At 28.0% G+C, this 25843-nt stretch overlaps 1 protein-coding gene across 3 annotated transcripts; it reads left to right on the forward strand.

Annotated features, from left to right (window-relative positions):
• Nucleotides 1-5974: 5974 nt before the first annotated feature.
• Nucleotides 5975-25799, forward strand: LOC113561334. Of its 3 annotated transcripts, XM_026967681.1 has the most exons (21): nucleotides 5975-6111; nucleotides 6273-6483; nucleotides 8069-8225; nucleotides 8304-8455; nucleotides 8984-9167; nucleotides 12155-12297; nucleotides 12417-12567; nucleotides 12657-12796; nucleotides 15092-15260; nucleotides 16557-17011; nucleotides 18562-18842; nucleotides 19350-19496; nucleotides 19586-19993; nucleotides 20074-20274; nucleotides 21059-21174; nucleotides 21247-21445; nucleotides 21660-21722; nucleotides 21806-22010; nucleotides 24636-24694; nucleotides 25302-25481; nucleotides 25577-25799. In XM_026967681.1, exons 2-21 carry the CDS (start codon nucleotides 6402-6404, stop codon nucleotides 25604-25606), a joined length of 3522 nt encoding a protein of 1173 aa, XP_026823482.1. In that variant the 5' UTR covers nucleotides 5975-6111; nucleotides 6273-6401; the 3' UTR covers nucleotides 25607-25799. The 3 variants fall into 3 exon arrangements, with proteins under 3 accessions (XP_026823482.1, XP_026823480.1, XP_026823481.1); XM_026967679.1 differs by having other exon boundaries at nucleotides 25302-25799; XM_026967680.1 differs by having other exon boundaries at nucleotides 24639-24694; nucleotides 25302-25799.
• Nucleotides 25800-25843: the final 44 nt, after the last annotated feature.

A 25843-nucleotide genomic window follows, 5' to 3' on the forward strand; every position in this document is an offset into this window, starting at 1 on the left:
CTTAAATAGTGGGTGATTATGAGTAGGTAAATTAAAGTATGTAACATTTTAATTGTTTCTTCTATCAGAGTCCAGGTTTTTTAATATTTGTTGACTTAGCCCACTCTGCCACAAATGTCTGCGCACGCCTATGAGCACATTTCGTTTTTTTGGGTAGGTTAAATAGTTATTGATTTAAAATATATAACATATTATAGTATTATTTGAGTAATACTAGATAGTCCTGTTACATAGTCTTGAGAGTCTTCTGAAGCGCATCAATAAGTACCTACCTATACTTAAATTTCGGTAGTAGGAAGTATATCAGAAAACATAATAATTTTCCGTAAAAGTTAAGAAAACTGCAAAGATACTAAAAGAAATGCTAAACCATTGTAAAAAATGTTTCAAAAAGAAACTGGATACATGGTATTTTTATAGAAATATAGAATGACATTAATATAGAAAAATCCCATTACTATTTATTTCAAGGAATAAATTATAATCGATTCAGAGCTCTTAGCTTACACTTATATAGTTATATAATTGAAGTATTATGTCTCAAGTTTAAGGAACTGCAGTATATTATATAAAAATAAAGATGAAATGTCCCAAAAATAGAGATGAATATTTTGAGGAACATGCGAGAATAATACAACGAAATTTCCTTCAAGTAACTGGTTTTTATGTTCTAAAAGTGGTATTTCGACGTATATCTAGTTGATTTGACATATTAATAAAACTGCAACTAAAGAATTTGTTAATTCTAAAGAGTGAGAATAAAAATTGAAATATACCTATTTATTTATATAAGTTACCAATATTTTGATTATAGTTATGACTTTATGAGCTTCAACAATTATTTGGCCCAGTCTCAAAACGTATTAAATTCATCGTCACGACAGTTTATACAGCGAAATTAAATCTAAAAAAAATTGTAAGTAAAAATATTTATTTAAGTTTATATAGAACGCTCAAAATAGTATATAGATCACGTGTAGCCGTGTAGGTATATATTTTGCCATTTTTTCCTATGGCTAAACCCTGTATGGCTGTATAGGTAATATCTATATAAGTAGGTAGGTATACTAATTTTAAAATATGTACATTAAATTATAATATGCGGTTGTCAAAAATAGCTTTTAGTATAATTGAAACATAATTTAGTAATAATTATGCGATATGATCACGTTTATTTTTTTATACTTAAAGGACTTGAACCTGTAATTTTTCAAACACGGAATAACACGCAATTCATATATGTTAATGGGTGTGTATTATAACAGCATTTCTACTTTGGGTAGAGGAATGATAATGTCGATGATGGGTTGATTAGTGACGGTGGCCAATAAGACGTAATTGATACTAGCATGTTAAGATGAACTAATAAGTAGATGGGTAATCAAAAATAAATTTGTATTACAACCTCGATTTAGTTAGATTAGCAGAATCGAACCGTATTTATAAATATAGGAGAAGAGGGAAAGGGAACAATCCACGGACATCTGAAAATATAGCGTATGATATGGTTGTTTAAAGATAAATAACTATAACTATTATAACTTAAATAGTAATACAATTCAAATGATTTTTAAGTTATTTATAATATCAAAATAAGCACTGTGCCCATGTGTAGTTTTTTTTTAATGACGTTCAATAAATAATAAAACCATTGAAATAATTGTAACAAAACTAATGTATTGGACTAAAAACGTTTTTATTTTTATAATTTTTTTATGATACAATTTCATACATTTGAAATTTAAAAAAAAATGTATTTATTTTTACGGCAGATATCTAGTATTTACACATATTATTTAGCATATTTATTCTATCCCAGCATCATATTATTTTAAAATTATAAATTAATTCAATAAACTATAGAATATTGTAATTAATATAATTTCCAAAATATCAAAATAGTTTGATTAATAGGTAATGTTTATTAATAAATATTATTGATTTACGAGTATATTTGTCGATTTAGGTTAGACGGTTAAGACGGTTATATAACGTAATTCGTCTACAGTAAATAACGTTTTCAAATCAGTGAATATTGGCATATTGCCAATAACATATAATATGATGTTCAATTTCTTGGTATCTCAAAAAGTAATGTATTAAACTTGAATTAAATCAATGCAGTATATACGAACTTATTTTGTAAGCATCATCAAAGCAATCGAAGAAGGAAATAATCTAGTCTGATATTATATCATATGATATTAAGTAAATAGGTTCAGGTAGGTTCTACATGTGAAAACAAATAATGAAATATTATTTTAGAATTATTAGTTAGTTCATATATATATATATAATAGTCTAAAAATTATATGAATAGTATAGATTGTTTATAATATGAGCATAATAGAATTGGTTGAGCATATTTTGGGAAAATTAAAATTCGTGATATCGTATGGTAATAGTAATTAGTGAGTGTTACAAATACATTAGCCCATTGTGCGTGCAGTTCATTATTTATTTATATCGAGTCATAACTGTTGCTGATCAAGTGATCAAATTTATTTATTGAACCTGTCGAGATTGACAATTTGCAGTTAACGAATTATAGGAATATTCAGAAAACCAAAACTATTTACTAGTCTGTAGATGATAGGCATTACGCAGTATAGTTTTATATCCCAAAGGGACGTTGTTCAGTATTCTCGTATATTATACGAGTGAATGTCAGTTCGTGAAATACTGCGAATGCATTAACTACATAAATATCAAATATAATACTGTAATTCTCACATATTTATTACTACTGTACAATCAAGAATATTTTATAGGTACATACGCGTAGGGTACGATAGTCATTCTTTAAATTTTCGAAATTATAACTCAATTAAATTATTACGATAAAATGAAAAATCCAACCTAACCTCGTCACCCTAATAAGTGCATATTATGTGATTTTGTTGAACATTTAATTTATTCTCTATTATAATATACTATTTTTATTCATAAATTAATCTTATTTTTATAAATAATAATAATTATTTACCTAACTTAACCAATACATCGTCGCTTTTAATTATTACAGTAATTTAGGCGAAAACAAATAAAACACATTTACATGATATAGTTACTTATAGTGAACACTATTTTTTATTTCAAAGCGAAAAATATGATAAGTTACAAAATCTTACTATGCGTTATATTTTGTCAAAACAGTTTTAGGGTTGACTTAGATTTTGTTTTCGTATTCTAGATTATAGATATACATACTATATAGATTTGCTTATACGTTTTTACTCATTCAATTCGTAAAGAATATTTTATTTGACTAATATAAATGAACTAGAGCTTAAATCGACAAATCAAGAGCAATTACATCTGGTGGTTACAAGTATACACGTAATTATTAAAGAACAGCGTTGCAGCCACACTACTGTATGTCTATATTATAATAAATAATAACATATAACATCTATAATTGACAAATATTAATCCAGTGATAATTTCTATAAAATTTGCATTATAAAACAATAAATTTAAATATTTAAAAAAACGTATTTACCGGGGAAAACCGAAAAACGGCCCTCAATAGACAAGGTCATAGTTATATATAATAAGTTCAGTGGAAAAATATTTCGTCCTCTTCCGGCTTAACATAATATATTAATATTACAATGCATTAATTGTCTTCCAACTAACTGCACTTATCTAGATCGAAATTGAATAATATTGTTATGAGTACAGAATAATAATAATAATAATAATGAGTGCATATTTTTTTTTATGAATCGAGAAATGTGAAAAAAGATTTTTTTTTGAAAATTATTTATGTATTGAAATTGAAATCTGGTCGATACCTGTATGAGTATTAGTATATTTTTATAGTTTTCTTTAATAAGTTATATAATATCTATATTTAATTATATTATTATAATATGTGTACCAATAAGGACAATTTATATTATTGCAATACATATTATATTGAATAATTGGCTGTAATATTGTATTTTATACAAAACGTAGATATGGGTTTAGAACAGGTGTCACCAATTAATATTTTTTAAGGGCCTGATTAGGAATCTGAAAATTTTTCGTGAGCCATAAAAGTTCTAAGTATGTATAATATGTTGTCATTGTATTATATGTCATTTATTCGTTGTCTGTGGCCAGGATAAAATTTATTCGCATATGTTGCTTGCGGGTCGCCATTTGATAACCCCTGATTTAGAACATAGATGGGCTATATAATAATCATAGGTAGGTACATAACTACTGTATTTATACAAGGACATGCTTGGTACTTTTAAAATAAAAATTTTAAATGGTGTAATACATACCTTTTGTAAAGAGGAATCAATGTTATAAATTATATAACAAATTTCAGAGTTTTCATTTAAAAGTGCTTTAAATGCCAAAAATAAAGGGTCATTGGCATATGAAATAAATTTCCTTTTAAATTTAAATGCCTAGTTACTTGTAAATATTTATGCGGTTAAATATATTTTACATATTATATAGTTATAATACATAGCTTTTAAGATGCATATTTCATCACCTATTTGGATTTGTCATTAGCCTGACGGCCGTATCACATTATTTTTGAAAATAATTAAGCAATTTTTAATTTCTTTATACTTAAAAAATATATTATTAATATTTGTAAACTACTATATTACAGTATAAAAATACCGATTTGAACACCCGTATCCCGTAAAGTAAATTGTAATAATAATTACTAATAAGTAATAACTAGAATTGCTCATTCAATATAAGTATATTTTGGGATGCATAAAAACATTATTATTATTATTGTGTAGTATCGTCAGAGAGACTACAGATACTTCGCGGCTCGCGCACACGAGGTCCAGGGTTGCTATCTAAATAGTAATTGTATTCAAGAACAATTTGAAGGAAAACGTTTCAAGAAAAATGTGCCCGGATAGAACTTGGATGATGATCCTATTAAAGATGCTGAAAAAAATGTACAGTTGAAGTACATAACCATGTAATGGATGTAGTATATAAAGTAATTGAAAGTATGACACCAAGATTTTCTAATAATAATGAATTGTTGACAGACTTGGCGCTTTTGTCCCATAACAATTTTTAGCACATAAGAAAATACTACCACATCAAGCTTTTAAAACTTTATCAAATAATATATTGAAATGTACCAACTATAAAACTGAAGATGAAGTTTGTAATCATATTCATGAAGAATTAATAAGTTGTTCAAATAACTGGGAAAATGTCGATTGCAGACATGTAGGTACATATGGTACCTATCATAATATGTAAATATCTCAAATATATTGGTAGTATATTATAGTAAAATAACTACTTTTTTAAGGATACGCACGACAATATATTACGTTTTTAAAATTTTACTTGTAGCCTTTTTTTTATAATTTTTTTTTTTTTTTGAAAAGCCATGGAAAATAAACCCCCACTTCATCCTTGTATTATACGATTCCTGCAACGTTAGGCAATAACGACTATATAAGTTAATTTTTATATTTTAATGATTTTTACATTGAATAACTTTAAGTAATATAACTGATGGCAAATTATTTTGCAATACACAATATAACAAAATATATAACTAGCTGTTATATTATAGGGGCGCTTGTGCCTCGCGGAAAATCGTGTAGTCCGACAACACCCGCGTATGTGTTTAGTGGTAACTGGCAACTGGCAGCAGTCGTCGCAGACCACCGTCGCGTCGTCAACATAATATTACTACATTTTTTACACCGACAATAATATTATTATAATAGAATGTTTTATTATTAGTGTCATTGTTATCATTACTGCGGTGCATAAAGCATACAATAAATTATACTATAATAATATACCCACACCGCGAACGCGCGCGAATAAGCACACCGCTTGTGACCTTTATCATCATCGTTTTTGTTATTATTATTCGCAGTACGTATGTAATGTTTTGATAGTATGACGTTAATAATATTTAGTAATACAACAATAATGTCATAGACGGAAAAGATAATATTATATATAGTTAGTAAACAACCCGACGTTCATCAGTACGACTGCCACCAGTGCACACCACGCTCTCCGTCGCCTGACCACAGACAACTCGTACTTTATACTATCGTATTAATAACAATATGTACATTGTACTGAATAATATTTAACAGCATAATATAGGTACCTACCAAATGATTTTTTTCGTGCCGTAGAAACCATAAATAAATCGACCGAAATCACGATTGTTCCTCGTGAATATCTAAGGCACGGGATCTACTGCAAAATATACATTTGTCGAACACACATTAATTGATATTACATTATGTAAAATTATAATTTAGTTTAGGTGTAATCGTCATTCGATCCGATCTACAGCAGTACTGCAGCAACAGCTTTCGACGAGATCGCACTGTGTCCCATTATAATATTATATACATACATTACTATAGTATATTCTGTCTCAGCGAGCAATGTATTTTAGTCGTGTAACCATGTCACTGCTATCGTGGATTCACGTCATTAAATGTCTCATATATACCTGCAATTTTACAGGTAAATATATATTGCTACATTAAGTATTTAAATAATATGCAATATATTATTTAAATAATTAAAATTAATGAATAATATAATATGAGTCCTAATTACAATTAATTTAATTTTTATACTTATTATCACTATTGCTATTTTTTTTTATTCTAAAGACATATTTCTTGCCTTTTTGGTATCGATGGTTAGGAGGTATGTTATAAGTTATAACATATTATAAATATAATACATAACTAATACGGATAATAGGTACATATAAGTGATTTTTAACGTAGGTATAATACACTAATACTCATTATTTCCAAGACTACAATATTAATATTTTTAAAAATATTGTCTTTACCTAATTTAAAGTCATTACAAAACAAGATTTTTGAAAAGTGATAAAAGTCACTACGATGAGACAATCAAGTGTACCCAAATCCGATTCATTTATATGTTATTTTTTTTTTTTAATGGGATCGCGAAAACATTTCATGGCCCAAATAATATGTGTCGTAAGTTATAAACAGATCAAAAATTGTTGTTACTATATGAATGCTGTGGTGTAATCTGAGGGAAGGAATTAAGGGAGACAAATTTTGATCCCATCTAATTTTCAAAGGCCTATTGCAGGGTCGGTCTTTTGGGATCTGTTGAATTGACCCATCCGAATGTATTTTTCCGAAATGAAAAGACATTTTGTATAATTTAATATTTTATTCTAGTTATAACAGGTACTAAAAACATTTTTCTATAGTTTTTAGTATTGCAGATTTATTCAATATAGTTATTATGGTTTTTAGACAGATTTCTAATTGTAAATATAATACCGGTTAATAGAGTGAGCATTAGCAAATTGCTAAAGTAAGTTTAATAAAAATAGTGTGGCGGAAGTTAGCAGAATTATATATAATTATTATATGTATATCGTAAAAAGCAAGAACTATATGAAAATTAACACATTTAATTATTTATATAATATACTAATAGGGTTGATATAATAGTTTATTATAGTTACCATAATATTCGTCAAGTCTCAATCTCTGAGTTTATTATGGAGCATTTCATTTTTTAAGGTCGAAATAAACTAGAGGCTAAAAGCCTGGAAATAAGTCAAACTATCTTCGTTGTGTTTGAATAAAAAAAAAATATTTCATTACGTTATATATTAGTAATTATCTATAGTCCTATAAATATACTATATAGACTATATACGCGAAGTATATTTACCTTTAAATAAATACAAAGTTATGAAAAAACATAAGAAACTAAAAATTCTTCAAATCCAATCGGAACGAGTTGATTAAATTCGTATAATGCTTTTTGTTTCGATCGAATATATTTTTTAAATCATACTACGTTAAAAAATAATATCAAGAACATTGATGTGTGGTGTTCCGATTTTAATCAATCACATCTACAAACATTTAAGTAACCACCATGACCTTGTATATTTTATACTGGATTTAATATTTAGTATATATAATTTAATGAGTAATGACGTTTCACTATATATAATCACTATCTATAAGTATGTTTAACATACTATTAAAAACGATGAGTTGTCATAAATTTATTTATATAATATTTTTATTTATTTATTTAGTTATAGCTACAACTCCAGAATATTTGGGATGTTTTTTGAATGTAGATTTAAATATTTCAAATGGTTTAAATATATCACTTGCCACTTTAACTCCTCAAGAATGTTCAGACGAATGTCACGCAAACAATTACACTTACGCCGCAATTAATAACGAACCGTAAGATAAATCAAACGGTTTTATTTTATTTCTCGTTTTATAATTTTATATGCTTGTTATTGGTGTGTTTATGCATAGATTTTGTCACTGCACAAATAATTACATGTCTAAATTGATGAAGGAAATGGACGACGATTGCAATGTCCCGTGTAGTGGTGCAGAAAACGAGTCAAATGAAATATGCCGAACGCATTTTAAAATGTTCAAAACGCATAACTCAAGTAGAATAGGTAATAAGTATACTTAAGAAAACACCATATACCCGTTATTTAAGAGGTTCAATATAGACTATTTTAATAAAATTTTGATTTAAATTGTTTGATCTTAAATATATTTTAATAGAGGTTCCGTGCCAGTAGATAGCAACAAGTGTTTTTATGTAATACTGAGATTTAAAGAAACACGGTTTCGCGTGGTACTTCAAACTTATGATTACATTAATTACAATAGATTTACCAAATTTTCTCACCACACAGGTCATAGATGATTACTTTATCCGTTCTATTGCATTTTTATTTCTATGGTAAACATTAGGTAAGACTACTGTGAATACTGTCTCTATTAGTTTGTCTCATGCAAAAACCATTTTTATTGCCAACGTGGTATGATGTCCCTTTATTAAGATAAACTAACAGTTATACTTGTCTTATAAGATGGGGGCGTGGAGATTTCAAATCATTTAATATACACTCGATATTATAATAGATTAGTTATGATTTTAAAGAGTAGTAAGTCGTACATATATACATAATTTTTAGGGGAAGAAAATTATCCTCAAGCAATCTATCTAGGATGCTACGAAGAAAGAAAAGGTGACGACAATAACCGATTACTGAAATTTCCCCACGAAAGATATCCAGATAACACTCCGCAAAAATGTTCTGAAGAATGTTTCAAAATCGGATTTCTGTACTCTGGATCAACAAATGGAGAACAAGAGGGGTAATGAACATTTATTAATATTGATAAACACGCTCTGTACAGTGTACAATTACTTATATTACTTTTTATAATACTTATAACGGGTATACTGGTATAAAATACATTCGAATTTGATTATATTAACCATGTAATTATGTGTAATGTGTATATTGAGTATGCAATAAAATTTACCATGTGGACAATTTTCAGTAGGAATGATTCATAAATTGGTTACACTTATTTCATAAAGGTACTCATCATTTTTGAAGTTTTTTGTCAAAACGAGTATTTTAGAATAATAGCATTTGTGTAGTCAGTTAATCGATCGCTTGATACTTGCATACATGAATGAGTATTTGCACATTGTAATAATGCAATGAACATATTTCATAAGTAAATTAATTAGGTACGACTATCTTAAATAATTATTGTCGGTTTCCGATTTCGTTCTACAACTCAAACTTTTTCGAGTATTGCCTTATGCATTGAAAATGCATTGTATCAAAATATGTTTTGATTGCTATGGTTGAGGCTTAACAAGCAGATCGTCTGAAATTCAATGAATAATAATCAGTTAGTAATGGTATTATAAATCGATTTTGCACTGAGTTTTTTATATGTAAATTATATTTATTATTTAACCATATATATAAACAATATAACAAATCGATTTTATTTTTAAATTTGAAGAGTAATGAATTGTATAACTGTTTGAGGATTTGACGACAATAGTGATCAATCGCAATTAATTGGAAAATAATAGTATAAACTCGATAATTTATAATCTAACATTTGGAATATTTATTATGATATGCTTTATATAATTGCGAAATGATTTACAATATATAAAACACATGCATGTAACAAACATATACTCGTCAAATAAACATAATATTTTTTAATACATATGCCGGGTTATCTTCTTAAAAAGAGTGCGTGGCGTCGCTTTACAGTTTTACACGATACAATATTTTCGTCGAAATTTTTATTCGACGTCTATTTAGTTATGTAAATCTACCTGCCAGCTAAGTGTACAAAAAATAATTAAAATTGAACATAAATTCTCGTAAATGGAGTGTTTCAATAATAATTATAATATATATCGAGATAGAATTTTTTATTTTAATTCCACAAAGCATTGCGTTTAGCAGATATACCTATATTTTTGTGAACCACAAATAAAATATTATTTATATACTTCACACAATTTCGTTATTTAAAATAGTCGTAAAAATTATTTTGATATTATGTTACAAAATAAATCTAAGTGCTGCATGTTCGGTAGATCCGCAGACGAACTATATTTAATGTAAAATATGCTAATGTTATTATTTCGCAGAAATATTACCATTCGAATGTTTTTAACAATAATATAAAAACCTGTGTAAAACTATTTTTTTTATATAAAATCTGTATGTGAATAAATTCTAATCTCAGCAGTCTTAGAAAAAAATAATGCTGATACACTTAACATATACAAAACTATTCAATACTTAATTAGTTAATTTCCATGCGGTCATGTGTATTACATTTTATAATATGTAAATTAACTTTTAGGCGTAACAGTTGTGATTGTTTCTTCCGTTTAGATTTCGTCACACATGCAAGCAATCACTTTTGTACTTATTTTTCGTTATAATATAATGTAAATACGTATTATTTCATACTATGCGAATATTTTATAACTTATATACATACGTATTCGTCGTCGTTCTCGGATAGTCAGAATTTAAAATCGAAAAGAATCGTCAAACGCTATGGATCGCTATAAACCATTTTCTCAACTAAGACACACTACAGACATAATATATAAATAACATATCGCTATAAGCTATGACACTATCAATTATCAAATAAAATATAGTAGTATTGAAAATATTACATACATATTTTTTACTACGACTGTATAAACTTGTAATTATACATTAAACGTAGCAGCGGTGTATATTTATCATTTTATATGGGAGATAGATAGCAAATATTATGGGTTGCAGACCTTGAAAAACGCCCCCATTTCTAATAATAATAATTGATGCTATATTATGTACAACAATCTTAACAATTTTATTTTTATATACTAATTTACTGTACTATATAATATATTGTGCGAGGTACCTATATAGTATTATCGGAAAATGTTTTATTAAAAAAATGTTGTGTAATTTTAAACCGTTTGCGTTTTTAAAGTTGTCAAATAACTAGACAACTGCAATATTACTTTAAGGTTGGTTTCAAATTCTACCTGATTCCCCAGTAAATATAATGACGTTCTTACAAAAAATGTCATATACTTCCTTGAATAAATAAGACTAGGATTAATAATAAATCTTATATAAACTAGACAGAAATTATAAGCTACTTTCCCTACTATAGTATTAATAATGGAAAATCAAATCTTGAAAGTTGGCCTACGCTATATTTATTGTAACCAACGATTGATCGTAAAAAAAATAATTATTATTTGGTCACTTTTAACACTTTTTTTTTTAATAACTTTAGGTACCCATTTTTAAATATGATCATTATATTTTTAATAACCGTTGTCTCTATAGAATAGTTATATGTACTATATTAAGTATTAAGTACTACTTTAAACATAAAGTTTATAAAATTAAGCTATGGAAGCGAGCAGTGGAAGCCCAAAACACGGAGAACCTGGTAGTCGCATGGGGCGCCTCTAGAATAGGGTGCCGCAAGCCCATTTGAAAGTGCTCAAAAAATTGTGAAAATGTATGACTTTTTAAATGATTAAATTTTATTTTTTAAATAATAACAATGTGTAATAATAATACATTCATCTACAATAATAAATTGTGTAAAACAGTAAAAATGTTATATAAGCTATATTTTTAAGAGCGCTATTTAAAAATTTACACGTGGCGCCATAATATCTCGGGCCGGCACTGGAAACAGGTCTTTACTCAAGATTTACTCTCATAAATATATCGCTGAAGATGCATATAAGTAATGCATATTATTAAATAAATGTTTTTTATTTTTAAATTCAGAGCTGCTTGTTGGTGTGGTAATCAATATCCCTCAATAAAATTCAAAAAAAACGACACGAAATGTAATTCTCTCTGTTCCGGCGACAAGACAAAAAAATGCGGTGGTCTGTGGAGATTGAGCGTTTATTCCACAGGGATCGTTGGTTAGAATAATATACTACTGAATACATCTGGACTATATTATATATTAATTTTTTGTATTGTCACTCTATACATAATATAGTGATTCATTTGTAATAAATTATAATTATATCACATACAGATTATCCACTCAAAAAATCGGTTGGCTGTTACAATTTGGTCGATTTCAATCAGTATGATAACAAAGTATACACTTTAAAGGAAACCATTGATTCGCACAGGTGTTTTTATATTTGTAACGAGAGAGGATCTAAGTACGCGGCAGTCAGCGAGTACATACTTTTTTTATTTAATACCATACATCAATATATAGTTATTGACTATTTACAATTTATAATATACGTGCATATAATCTATTTAGAGATCATTGCGAATGCAGCGCTGAAATCCCGGGTACAAACCAACGAAAAAATCAAGAAGAATGTAAAAAATGTTCTGGAGACGAATCGGAATATTGCGGTGGTCCCAGCTCAATAAGTGTCTATAAAAACGATTGGTGGGGTTAGTTAATGCGATTTTTAAAGTATACATTAAATTATAGATCAAAAATAAAATATTCTTTGTAATTTTATTTATATAAAGATATTATATTTAAGCAGAATAGAACAGGATAGTGGTCGAATTGTATTTGTTGTTATTACACTAATATTATTATGTGATGCTTATTAATATTATTTTTACTGAATAATATCTTCTCAGTTTAATTTATTATAAGATAGTGAGCCAAAATGTATAGGTATAATATTTTGTAAGAATATCTAAATGCAGTAAATGTTGAAACGGAGGAATTTAAACTCAAATCGTTAATAGATTGCAAATTCGGCGAATATTTACGTCGATAAAATCACGCAGGTTTTTATACAACCCAATATCATTTATTTACAAACAAAAGTTCATCTTATCATGTTCAAAGTTGCAAAAACAATAGATTTAAAAAAATACGAAAATTGCAAATTATAAGATGGTGGTGACGTTCCCAATAACTATCGAGATCTTAAAATATCCTTGTTAAAATCTCATTAAACAAAAAAATAAAAAGTTCGTAAATACACGTACGTGAAATAATTAATTGAATAAATGTTATGTTTTAAAATATACAAAAAACAATTTGCATAACATTGGAATCTATATATTTGACTTAAAATTGTCATAAATTTACAAATTGTTAAATTAAATCATGAAAAAAATAAAACATTTTAAGAATGTATACCTATATAATCGGAACTCACCATAGTAATATTCTTTGGAAAATGTTGAATTATTATTAAATATAAATAAGATTTAGATTTCAGTTTAAATATTTAAAAATCAAATAGTTTAAAAATCGAGTCCAATGAACATCAAATTTTTACTACTTTAAAAATGGCTCTCTAATTAGTATTATAATTTTAACACTGAATATTCCATAAAAAATTGCGCCAATAATTAAGGGCTTTTATGAAATAAAATAATCATTCTGTACCGGACGCGTGCCCAGAATCTTTTAAAGAGGGATTATTTTCATTATACATTAAATATACCTTTTGGAAGAAGCTTACTCGTGCTTAGCGGAATCATACAGTAACATTAAAAATTATAAAAAGCGTACAACTTTTAAATATTTATTTTAAAAAAAACATATCACAAAATAATAATAAAAATATAAAATTCTGAGCGTTAAAAATGATGAACGATCGTCATTGTACTGGTCATGAAGCTAAAATAATTAAAATAATGTATATTGTAGATTATATTTGTTCATTGCATTCAGGTGAGATATTAGTGTCTACAATGTTATTATGGGTTTTATTTTAATATCAATTTGCTGCGAAGCAATAACTCACCCAAAGCCGAATAAAACATTTTTAGTATATTATAATTTATTTAGGGCTTATATATGACCAAGGGGTATATGTTAACATCAAAACCATTTCTCTTGTCTACTGTTTGTTCTATATAATAAAATATGTTATTCAAGATCAAAAATTAAACATATTTCCAGTACAGTGTTTTGAGTTAAGTTCTACACGTTAAGTAAATCAACAGATTCCAACATTTTTCGCTAAATAAAGTAGAAATATATTCGTATAGTATCTATTAACTCAAAGTTATAGTGTATTATAATACGCCAAAACGTTGTTGTGCTATGGCTATTATATACCTATACATAACATAAAAAACAATAATACAATTTAAAAAACTATCACATACTATGTTTGTTTTTTTTCACATTTCGCAAAAACTTCTTTAAACTTATGATAAAAACAAATTATATATAATTAATATAAAATTATATTTTATTGTAGTGTAAAATACTTGCATATTTTTTATTTAAGTTATACATTATTTTTTTTATATATAATTTTAGATTCTGAACGAAGTTATACATTTATATATAATATAATACATTGTATATATGAGCCTCATATTAATTACAGTGGCTGGGAAAAGTAGGTTAGGTACAAGCAATAATAACAAATAATAATACATAAGTATAATGATGAGTTTTAAATAAAAAAAAATATAATAATTATAATTATAATAATGCATAAGAAATGCAAATAAAATGTATATAATAGTAAAAGTTTAAAACCACTTCAGAAAAAAAGATAGATCTTCGCTAACCATCTTCATAAGTCACAAGCTTGTCAAGGGTACTATTTCTTTGATAGTAAACTGAATATGAAGGAACACGAAAATATATTTATGACGAAAGTTAAAAACTTATGTATAGAAATTTCTCTGATATTAATTTATATAAAATATAGTTAGGTACAAAACATAATCATTGTTTGTAGTTTGTGTTCATACATATAGGCATGGTTACCGGAAATCTATCGAAAACTCATTTTGGATGCTTTGAAAACAACTGGATGTATCCAGTGATGGATGGATGGAATATATCATTTCCTAAACAAATGACCTCACAAAAATGCGTTTCTAGTTGTTTCGCCCGAGGATATCCAATTGCAGCACTAGTGTCTTCGTAAGTTCTTCGGCTTTATTTTTTTTCGATAATAATATTATTGTTATTGTTATTATTATTATTATTATACAATATAGAATAGTAAACTGTACAAAACTTTACTAAGATTCCTCTCGTTGAAAATAATTAGTTGAATTTTGGATAAATACAAAAATTAAAAAGTATCATATACATATGGGAGGATCTAGGAATGAAAAAATTGGTGAGCTATACAACAAATATTCACATATTATATACGTCATGTAAAAAGTGATATACCATAAACATATACGAGTTAACTTACTATAAAGTTATATTGAAGTATTGTAGATACTATTAAAACCCATAATAAAGTACTACATCTTTTTATATATAAACTAAAGTAATAAATTAAAAATAATCTCTGAAATATTATCTAAGGGGGTCTCAGTCTCCCTACTCCCTTGTATACATTCTTGAAAGTATGCAATAATATAAAATATACCTATACATATATTACATTTTTTATATAATATTTATTATAATATACATTACACAGTAATACCCGAGAGACGAGAGTCATAAAAGAAATATACACTCTTTTACATAAAATAATTCACAATTTAATACGAATATTAAGATCTAATAATTTATATTTTATTATAACAAGTAGATGTGCTGCTATATGAATTAATATGAAACATAAATAAGTATGCTCGCAGAAAAACAGCGTGTTATTGTAAAGCTCGAAATCTTAACGCCACAAAAAGATCTTTTTTATTTATATTATTATAATTAATTATTCAAGTAAATCGTTTTTTATAGAAATATCATGTAGATATTAATGCATTAGTACACCTAAATAATAATTATAAAAGCATTATAATTTATAATAATATGTGTAATTTTGTCTCCCCTCTTACACACATATTGAAAGGGTTTTCGTTCAAAAATACGAATTTTCCATATACAGGCCACGATATAAACGATGACCTAATATATTTAGCAATAATAATAATAATAATAATAATAATTATTAATTTGTATACATGCATACCATAACTTTTAGTGGCGTGGCGAAGAGATGAGATCGATACACGATCGTCTCCTAGTTTTTCTGTGGACGGTGGATGGATAGGTAGTTAAAAAAATATGACGGTAAATGCCTTTATTTATTATGTTTTGTGAGGGTTGTTGGAGTATGAGACTGTATAGCCTCCGAAAAGTTCGCCACGCCACTTACACTATACTTACGCATCATAATGTGTGAAACGGTAATGATATTGTACGGTGTGATCCGACCACGTCTGCGATCGGTGTGCTAAACGCGGCGATCAGGACGGAGTGTCTGTGTAGTTTCGTAAGTCCGCCGATCGAAGCCAAGTCGAAAGCCGGAGGACCGTATTGCAACGCCCCGTGTTCGGGTGGCAAGGAAAACGAGTGCGGCGATCACGAACATTACAACGTGTTCACCACCGGGCTGAAAACGTCCAGAGTGCCGGGTAACCATTACCTGGGTTGCTACGAAGAGACGGACGTGTACAGGATGTTCAAGAAAAACCAGACCGTCGAAATCCCGTACGTCAATACGCCGAACATCTGTTCCAAGCACTGCGACAGCGCGGGCTACGAATATTTCCAACTGTCCAGCAGAGAATCGTGTTTTTGCGGAAACATTCATCCGGCGGACGACGGCGCGGTACGGATCGACGACATCAAATATTCCATCCAGTGTTCGGGTGACGCGAACAAATATTGCGGAGGGGTGTTTAAAATCGCGGCGTTCCGTATAGGTAAATAGTCTATAAACAATAATGATATTAGCCAGACTGTTGGGACTGAGATCGTTTCACAACAAAAAATATATTACTTATTTACACTACGTTTCACAAACTGTTTAATATTTATTACACTAAAGTGTTTGACTCTTCCGAGCAGCATCATTCACATCTTATTATATTTTTGTCATTAATTGTTGCACAATATATAGCACTGTAGTCTATCCACACTATATATTATATAGGTGCAATAGGTAAATATACGATATATAATTTTTATTTATCTTGTATCTATGTATCTAGATAATTTCTAAAAAACGAATCTGTATCTAAGATGAAAAATATTGTATATCTTAATAATCTATAATATTAAAAATACTTTTTAAGAGACAATTATTATACTTTATATTACCTAACAAAAACATACTGAGTATGTGAATTTCCCAGGTAGTCAGATGATTTATTTGTAACTACCTATTGGCTAATTTCTATTTACCTATTAAATCTATATTTTTATTTTATTTTGTTAAACTATGATGATGTATCATTCATTTTCAACTATTCGTATTTACCATAATTATATTTGAATTATTTTTTTTATAAACACAAATTTATTGATTGTTATTGTAAAATTATATTTAAATACTGGCATAAAAATTATTGTATTGTTTGTTTTACTTTCATTTGGTATCTTTATATTTTTAATATACCTACTAAATCATTATGAAGAAAATGATGAATTCTGTTAAACGTATCTAGATCTAAATACTAATTGAAAGTATCTTATTATATCAATGTGCTGCATCATACAAAATTCCTATGAATTCCACACTCTACTGAAATGTATTCAAACATTGAAAGTATTGATAATCATTAATTTCGACGAGTTTACTCTCAATCAGTATATTTTTTTTAAGGTATAGAAATTCTAGGTTGGGTATTAAAAATTATTTATATGTATTTACAATCAAACATTTAAAAATGGAAATAAGCACCTACTAAATCTAATTATTTAGCTAACAAGACTCTTGCTGTTATACCAGTTTAAGCCATATGTTACTATTTTATAACTGAAATCCTGGAACAATAATTACTTAAAAAGACGATAAAATAAAAGTTTTACTTCAGATGAAATGATATTAAAAGTCGATTCCAAATCGTAAGATGCAATCTGATTTGTCATCGTGATATCTAAATCGATATTTGTGTAATAATATTAACTATAGAAATATTTCAAAAACTCAAATAAAAATAATTTCTATTAAATTTTATCAACATTTTATAGACTGAGATGGGTAGTTCTAGAATGACTGATGTTGGCTTGTGATTAATGAATACGTTATTGCAGTTGAATTCAATCAACACTGATACAGTGATAAGTGACAAAGATCAACAGGAATGGTTTTATTATTATTTATTAATAAAATTAACATAATTCAATTTAAAATAAACTGATGTAATTATATTTTTATAATTATGTAGAGTATCATATTGAGAAATTTTAATTCATTTTAAATCCATTTGTGTTAATTTGTTAAATTAATATTTTTGTTTGTTTATTATAGGTAAGGTTGCTGATAAAGAATATGATTGTTCTGAGGATTGTGAATGTTATTTTTTTCCGAAACACAATGCATCTAAAATTGATTGTTCAAGAAGAAATCTTAGTGACCTTTCTACGATTATTCCTGATTTAAAAACAACTTCGTCATCCGTTGATATAATTCTAAAAGACAATTCGATCGAAGTCTTACCTAATTTAACAAGTTTCCATATCACTTCATTGGATGTTAGTAATAACAGTATAACAACATTGGATGCCGATCTTTTACCTAAAAGCTTAAAAGTGAGAAAAATAATAATAGTTTAGTATATTGTCTGAGTTATGATCTACGCATAATATGGATATCACATATTTCCATCGTTGAGGTCAACTTGTGCCCTCCACCTTAAAAAAATATTAATTAATAACCATAATATCTAATAATATTTTATTTTTTTAAACCAAGAACATTTTACATTTAAAAAAGTTTATATGGGTAAAATTATCAATTGTCAAACCATATTAATATTTAATAAGACTTCTGTTAAACCAGAACAAGACTTACTTAATTCGTAATCTCAAATTTATTGAAATTCAGTGTTTTTTGATATTTACCTATCTTTTTACTATCAAATCTATTTATAAACTTCATAAACTTACTTAATTTCAATTATACTCGGATTAATATTATTACGTTTAATTATAACTATAACATAGATATTATATTATATCGAAAAGTCATGTAAAACACGTGCACGTCATATCGTATATTTCAAGTAAATACATTTTTATTTTTAACCTTTTCCACAGGTTTTGTTTGTCGATAGTAATAAGTTAACTACCCTGAACGATAACGCATTGAGATTAATGCAAAGTCTAGACGTCATAATGTTATCGAACAACCCGTGGCTGTGCGAATGCGATTCGTTGAAAAACCTAATAAAATATAAATCAAAGGTCCGAATTCATACCAGTAATATATAAAGTAGCCGTAGACTGCAATGAGCAGATAATTGCATTTATATAACGGTTCGTTGATTTTGTAGATCGGAGATTTTAAGAAAATCACCTGTACGTCTTCCACAGATCCGTTTGTCCACATGGATGAACTTTGTGAAAAATGGAAAATGAATTATTTTTACCTCTTCATCACGTTGGGTTTTATTTTGTTTGTTTGCCTACTGTCCGTCTATTTTAACTTGCACAGGACCGCTTGGTTGTACATGCGCCACGCCCAATGCAATTCTTGTGGTCTCATTTCCACGCAGCACGCCAATAATACCGGTAAAGATTCCGAGGAAGAAACTTTCATGCAACGCATCCAATACGACGAACTCGTGTTGGCCACTGACAACTGGAACCAAAACCGCGTGCTTGGCGAGGGCGGGTTCGGGGTGGTGTACAAAGGCAATTGGAGACACACGGACGTAGCGATCAAAAGACTGAAAGCCGAGGTCAGCGTGACGTCAAAAATAATATACGCGGTGTATGTCTTTATCGACAAATGTATAGTTATATCGTTATTGTTTTTCAGGGAGTAGCTGAAAAAGTGGTAAACATGCACACTGTAGGTAACGAACTCTTGCAGAACCCGTCGAAAGAGATTATGTATCTAAACGCCGTTAAACACGATAACGTACTGTCCATGTACGGGTTTTGCTTCCATTCGACGGGATCGTGTTTGATATATCAATTTATGGCCAACGGGTCACTCGAAGATCGATTACAGTGCAAAGTATATTATATACGATTTATTTCTTAATAATGTTTTTCGCGAAATAATAAAATTATATATATCTAAAAAAAACAATTTAACGGCGCTTAACGTGAGATAAACTTACAAGTTATAAGTACATTTTTTACAGTAGATTTACTAAATTTGTTCACAGTACACAGAAGAGAACTTTATCTATGTTGGAGTATTTTTATTTGTTTAATATCAATACACAATAATTTTAAATAAACATTTAATGAAAAAACTAAAAAAAAAAACCTGTATAATTGAATAATTTACATTATTTTTAAGTTATCAAAATAATAAAAACGTTATGACATATACAAATTTATTTTACATGCATGATGATCATTTTACGAGGCTACTGGCAATTTTGTCTCCGTAAATTTGATACTTGCAAAACCATTTTAATTGTTAAATTACGGATGATGTGTCGTCCTCTTAAAAATAGGAATATGTATGACGTGTGTAATTCAGGGACGTTATTTAGGGAGGGGGAAGTGGACCCATACTTGGACAATACCCTATCCTGATAAAGCTATATGAAAAGCCTATTGAATGACTTGAATTGAAGCTTCCAATAAAGTTGACGTGTGTAATACGCTCTACATAGAACGACTTATGAAGTTTTTAATTTAATTTAAAATTGTTGTTTTACGTACTCAAATTTACAATTGAAGTATAATACCTATGTGAGATACACATTTTTATCAAACACGCCACATTATGCGTTACAGTTTTTAAATACTCTCTATTTGTACATATTTTATTATTATACATACAGAACGGAACGAAACCATTATCTTGGACCACGCGCAAAAACATAGCGACGGGAATTGCAAGAGGTTTACAGTTTTTACACAATGTTGAAACGCCTTTGATTCATGGCGATATAAAAAGGTATATTTCATTGCCGTGGTATGAATCAAATAATCATTTAACGCATTAATTTATTAATATCTCTTTTTATAGCGCCAATATACTTTTGGACTCTAATCTCGAGCCCAGAATAGGAGATTTCGGGCTCGCTCGGACCGGTCCGTTGGAAAAAATTAACAAAAGCATTGGATTTGATGTCAGTCACGTGTGTGGTACAAGGCCTTATTTACCTGAAGATTTTTGTAAGAACAAAAAATTATCGACCAAAGTGGACACTTACAGTTTCGGTGTGGTATGTACACAATTCATCGTTTATGTTATACATTAACATAATATTATGCAATGACAATATATGTATATTTTTCTTAATCCTAAAAACATAATATAGGTAAGTACGTATTATATATTATGCAATCTATCAACACGAAATGGAAATCATTTATACATAATATATTATCTTATATGAACGTTTGTAAAATAATATTATATAATGTTTTTGCTCATAGGTGATGTTCGAAATTGCAACCGGTCTAAGAGCATTCAACAGGTACAAAAATTACAAATATTTGGTAAGTTTCGTGATGAAAAATCAAACACCTTAATTATTTCATAACTATACTACGTATCGACTTATTCCGACTATTCTATTCAGAAAGATATGGTGAATAAGCACGACACCTCTTCGATTGCGAATATTGCCGACAAATCGGCCGGACATGATCCATTACATATTTTCGAAGTACTTATAAATTTGGGAAAAGCGTGCGTGGTAGATTTAGCTGAAAAACGTCCAGAAATGGTCGTTGTTTATATGAACCTACAAAACTATTTGTCATCGAAATCCGACGTAAATAATGGTAAGTATGTGGTGATAATAATAAAATATTATTATATTTCTATAATATTTGTAGATTAACTATATCGATGTATTTTTACGGTCGTTGGATGTATACAGAAAAAAATTTTGGGGAGTGTTTTTAAAAATCAATTATTGAAAAATAAAATTTGTTTTTAATAAACATGCGAAATTTTTTTATGAAAATTAGTTATATTTACAATACTTTTATTAAATTATTAACATAGATAATATTATAACAAAGTTAACATTAAAATTAAACAAGTAAATAACCATAACAAAAACCAAATATTTCGGGGGTGGTCGAAGTTCGAACACCCAAAACACTCCCTTGTACCTGGATACAGCTATAATACAAGTAAATTAATTAATTATGGTCATTGAAAACACTGACTGGACAAAATGTAAAATGCTGGAGTTGTATAATATTATTATACACGCAGAATATGACCAGATATTATATACTTAGTAATGGTCAGTACCAAATAGAGAACAACATTAGTCTTTGTTTTTCGGCCCAAAACTTAAATTTAAAATATTATACGCAACTAGGCCTGTTAAAATTTTTTTATCAGAAATTCAATCCAACCTGACCCATAATGTATTTGAACGCTGCTCCTATCCTTATTATCAAATTATGAAAATAAAATACGTTTGACAAATCAGCAACAATATGCCCATGTATAGTTATAATATTAGACGTTAGTGCCGTCTTAAATTCTCGATTGTTGTCGATGATAATCGTTTTCCGAAAAAAAAAAAAACATTTAGTTTTACTAGAAATATACGAAAACTCTAACATATACACCATTCAAAAGTAGACACTTCGGTATATTGTACTTGTATACTATATAACATTTTTGTTAAAATGTAATTATAAAATTTACAGTATGCATTTTTTTTTTTTTTTTTGACTGACTCAGTCTAAAGCCAAGTATGACGATCCAACCATAACCAACCTGAAATAATTTTTTTATGGCCCAGTCCGATCTAAGCCCGGTATGGATTGGCCAGGTTTGTTCTGTCTCTAGTGCTGAAAATGCCAAGTTTTTACGATTTTAATTATTTTAAAAGTAGTTTATAAAAATTTACGAATAGCTTACTTAACTATCAATGAATTTATTTTCCATTAAAATAAAAAAAAAAAATTATAATTTTGCAAACATTAATTTTCTTTAACCAATAATTCACCGCTATAGTATTTATTCCAATATTTCTGGTTGTATTAGAGTTGAATATGTCTACGGTACCTATATACTTAATAGGATTGTAGAAGTTTACGAACCAAATTAATTACCTATTTAAAATGTAATATTGTTGTTTTTTTTATTATTTATTTACTTTTTTTTACAATAAGTGCTCAGCTTCACTATGTGACAATCCTTTTAACTAGTGTTTTTCTACGGGGATGGAGTATGGAGATCCTTGCTGATGTTTATAATCATATCCTTTCCGTGTTTTTATCCCTTAACGTTAATTATAATGACAATATTTTGGTTTCATTATAATGTATTGCTTCTGTTGAAACACAGTTGTGGTCGTTGTGGATAATAATACGAGTAGCACTTTTGTTTTGTGGAGACTTCAATCTTCCTGATATTATAGATCTTATGATGCCGAATGCTCTTGGCTTACAATTTTCTTCGCTATCCGGTATAAATTTTTCTTATATTCTCTGAAACATATTCTTTTCTTGATAAAAGTTTCAAGTTAACAACATTTTTTATAGTCACGTGCCTATACTTTATTTAGTTTTTTCTAAATGTTCTGTTCGAGCGTAACCGGTAAAATTTTCAAAACGCCTGTGTTTTTGTTTTAAGAATTGAATGCCTATTGCCTATTACATAATTATTCTCCTGTTTATTTTCGTGTCTATGACTTATAATCGTTAGCTGATAGAAGGGTTGATAGTAATCTTGTGTTTTTCATATTTTGTTAAAATTGTTAATTCACTTATAAATAAGTATTTCAGTATTATTGGGTAATATCGACTTCCTTGTTCCTCCTCGGAACCTTTGCCATTTCCATTACTTTTTTATTCCTATTTTTTATACATGTTATCTAATAAACAATCCTTTCTGTAGGATTATGAAACTGCCCAATGAAGGCTATAATTTTTAAATTGAATTATTATTTTTATTATTATTAGTTATTAGTGTTATTACCTACCTGCTATATATTTATATGAGTGTTGTTATATATATATATATAAATAAAATAAAAACAATATACACACACGCTATTTCGTAAATATAAAAAAGGCAGAATGTTTATTGTCAGCTATGTAGATAGTAGGTGCGATTAAAATATTAAATACATTTTTATGGCTGCATTCGAATTCGAATTACGATAAATTATAATTGACTTTACTTATCATTGCTTGTCAGTTCATCATTATCCGTGGACGGCGTGTGTCGTACTTCACATCACATACAAGAATGAGGTCTTTGACGTTGACCCTCTATAATATACTCGTATTATTATAAATTTATAAAATCTATAACTGTTTTGAATGGGTAATAAATATTTATAAATTACTTTTCCCAATATGTCTAACATTCTATTACATTAACCGATTTGTCCACTTGGATCATACTAATACGTATATACTGTTTCACATTTTCAGTAGAAGCAGACGGCGAGAAGTATAACAAGAATACGTCGAATGCACAAATACAATTAAAGGTACCTATAACCTATAGTTATCAATCAATAATATTTTTTTATTTTTAACCATTCAAATATTTTGAACTAGGTATTCTTGATATATTTAAACGCGGTTATTAATATATTTGTTATTTGTAGAATAATTTTCGATTTGTACAAATTATAACTGAACTTTACGACGTAACACACCCCCTAATGGTATTAGTGCTGTGGTTATTTTTTGGCTAAGTGCTGAATACAGTAAATAAATATGTAATAAATACCATTTGCAAACTGAAAGGGTTAATTTAAATAGACATCAACTAACAGTTTTGCAAGTCAATATAACATTTTATCATGACATATAATTTTTCATAAATGAAAGACTTTTAACAACAAATTATTATGAATGGTATCTAATCACAATAGCAATGTAGCATAAATACTAATACCGATTACACACGGTAAATTTCAATAATATTATAATATATAGGCACATAATACTTCAATTGTATGCTTATCTCATTAGTTTTATAAAATTATATGTATATAATCACTGATACAAAATTTATAAATCTGTTGCGTTTAGTGTATACCTGTATTTCAGAACACTTCCCTATTAATTAGAGATATTTTTGATTTTAAGGAAACCAAAACTAAGGATTTCATAAAATTGAATGGAATAAAGGCAGCTCTGATAGCACCGCTCCACGAAATTCCATCAATATCGAACTTATACTCAAGCCCTGTGCACGAAATAACTGATCCTCGGAAAATCACTACCGCAGAAATAAAATCTAAAAGCAATGAGAATAATGAGATATCGGTATGCCTAAATGGATTTAAGTACCGTAACATAAGATAACTATATTATTATGTAGGTACTCATAATTTAATCTGATACGTTTACGTTTTCGATAGGATGAAGGTTTTTTTACGACTGACTTTTAAGCAATCAAGTCAAGTAACACTATACGCGAAAATAATTAGTTACTGCTAACCCAGATGCTGACCACTATTGAAATAATCATTTAATTATATTAAATCTTATAAACTATATCAAGTTAGTTAAAATTAGCTTATTTTCTTGAACATATTATGTAACGCACTATGTGAGTACTTACTTCAATATTATTGAATTGTACTTAGCACATTATGTTTTGAACTTAAGATACTTGTTTTATAATA

The sequence above is a fragment of the Rhopalosiphum maidis genome, chromosome 4, assembly GCF_003676215.2.
Source record: "Rhopalosiphum maidis isolate BTI-1 chromosome 4, ASM367621v3, whole genome shotgun sequence".
Taxonomy (NCBI): Eukaryota; Metazoa; Arthropoda; class Insecta; order Hemiptera; family Aphididae; genus Rhopalosiphum; species Rhopalosiphum maidis.

What these genes read in the sequence shown, in the direction of transcription:
- LOC113561334 (XM_026967679.1), top strand. Translation starts at nt 6,402, where the DNA reads ATGTATTTTAGTCGTGTAACCATGTCACTGCTATCGTGGATTCACGTC. An exon ending in ATATACCTGCAATTTTACAG is followed by an intron (nt 6,484 to 8,068) that starts GTAAATATATAT and finishes TTATTTATTTAG; the next exon opens with TTATAGCTACAACTCCAGAA. An exon ending in GCCGCAATTAATAACGAACC is followed by an intron (nt 8,226 to 8,303) that starts GTAAGATAAATC and finishes GTTTATGCATAG; the next exon opens with ATTTTGTCACTGCACAAATA.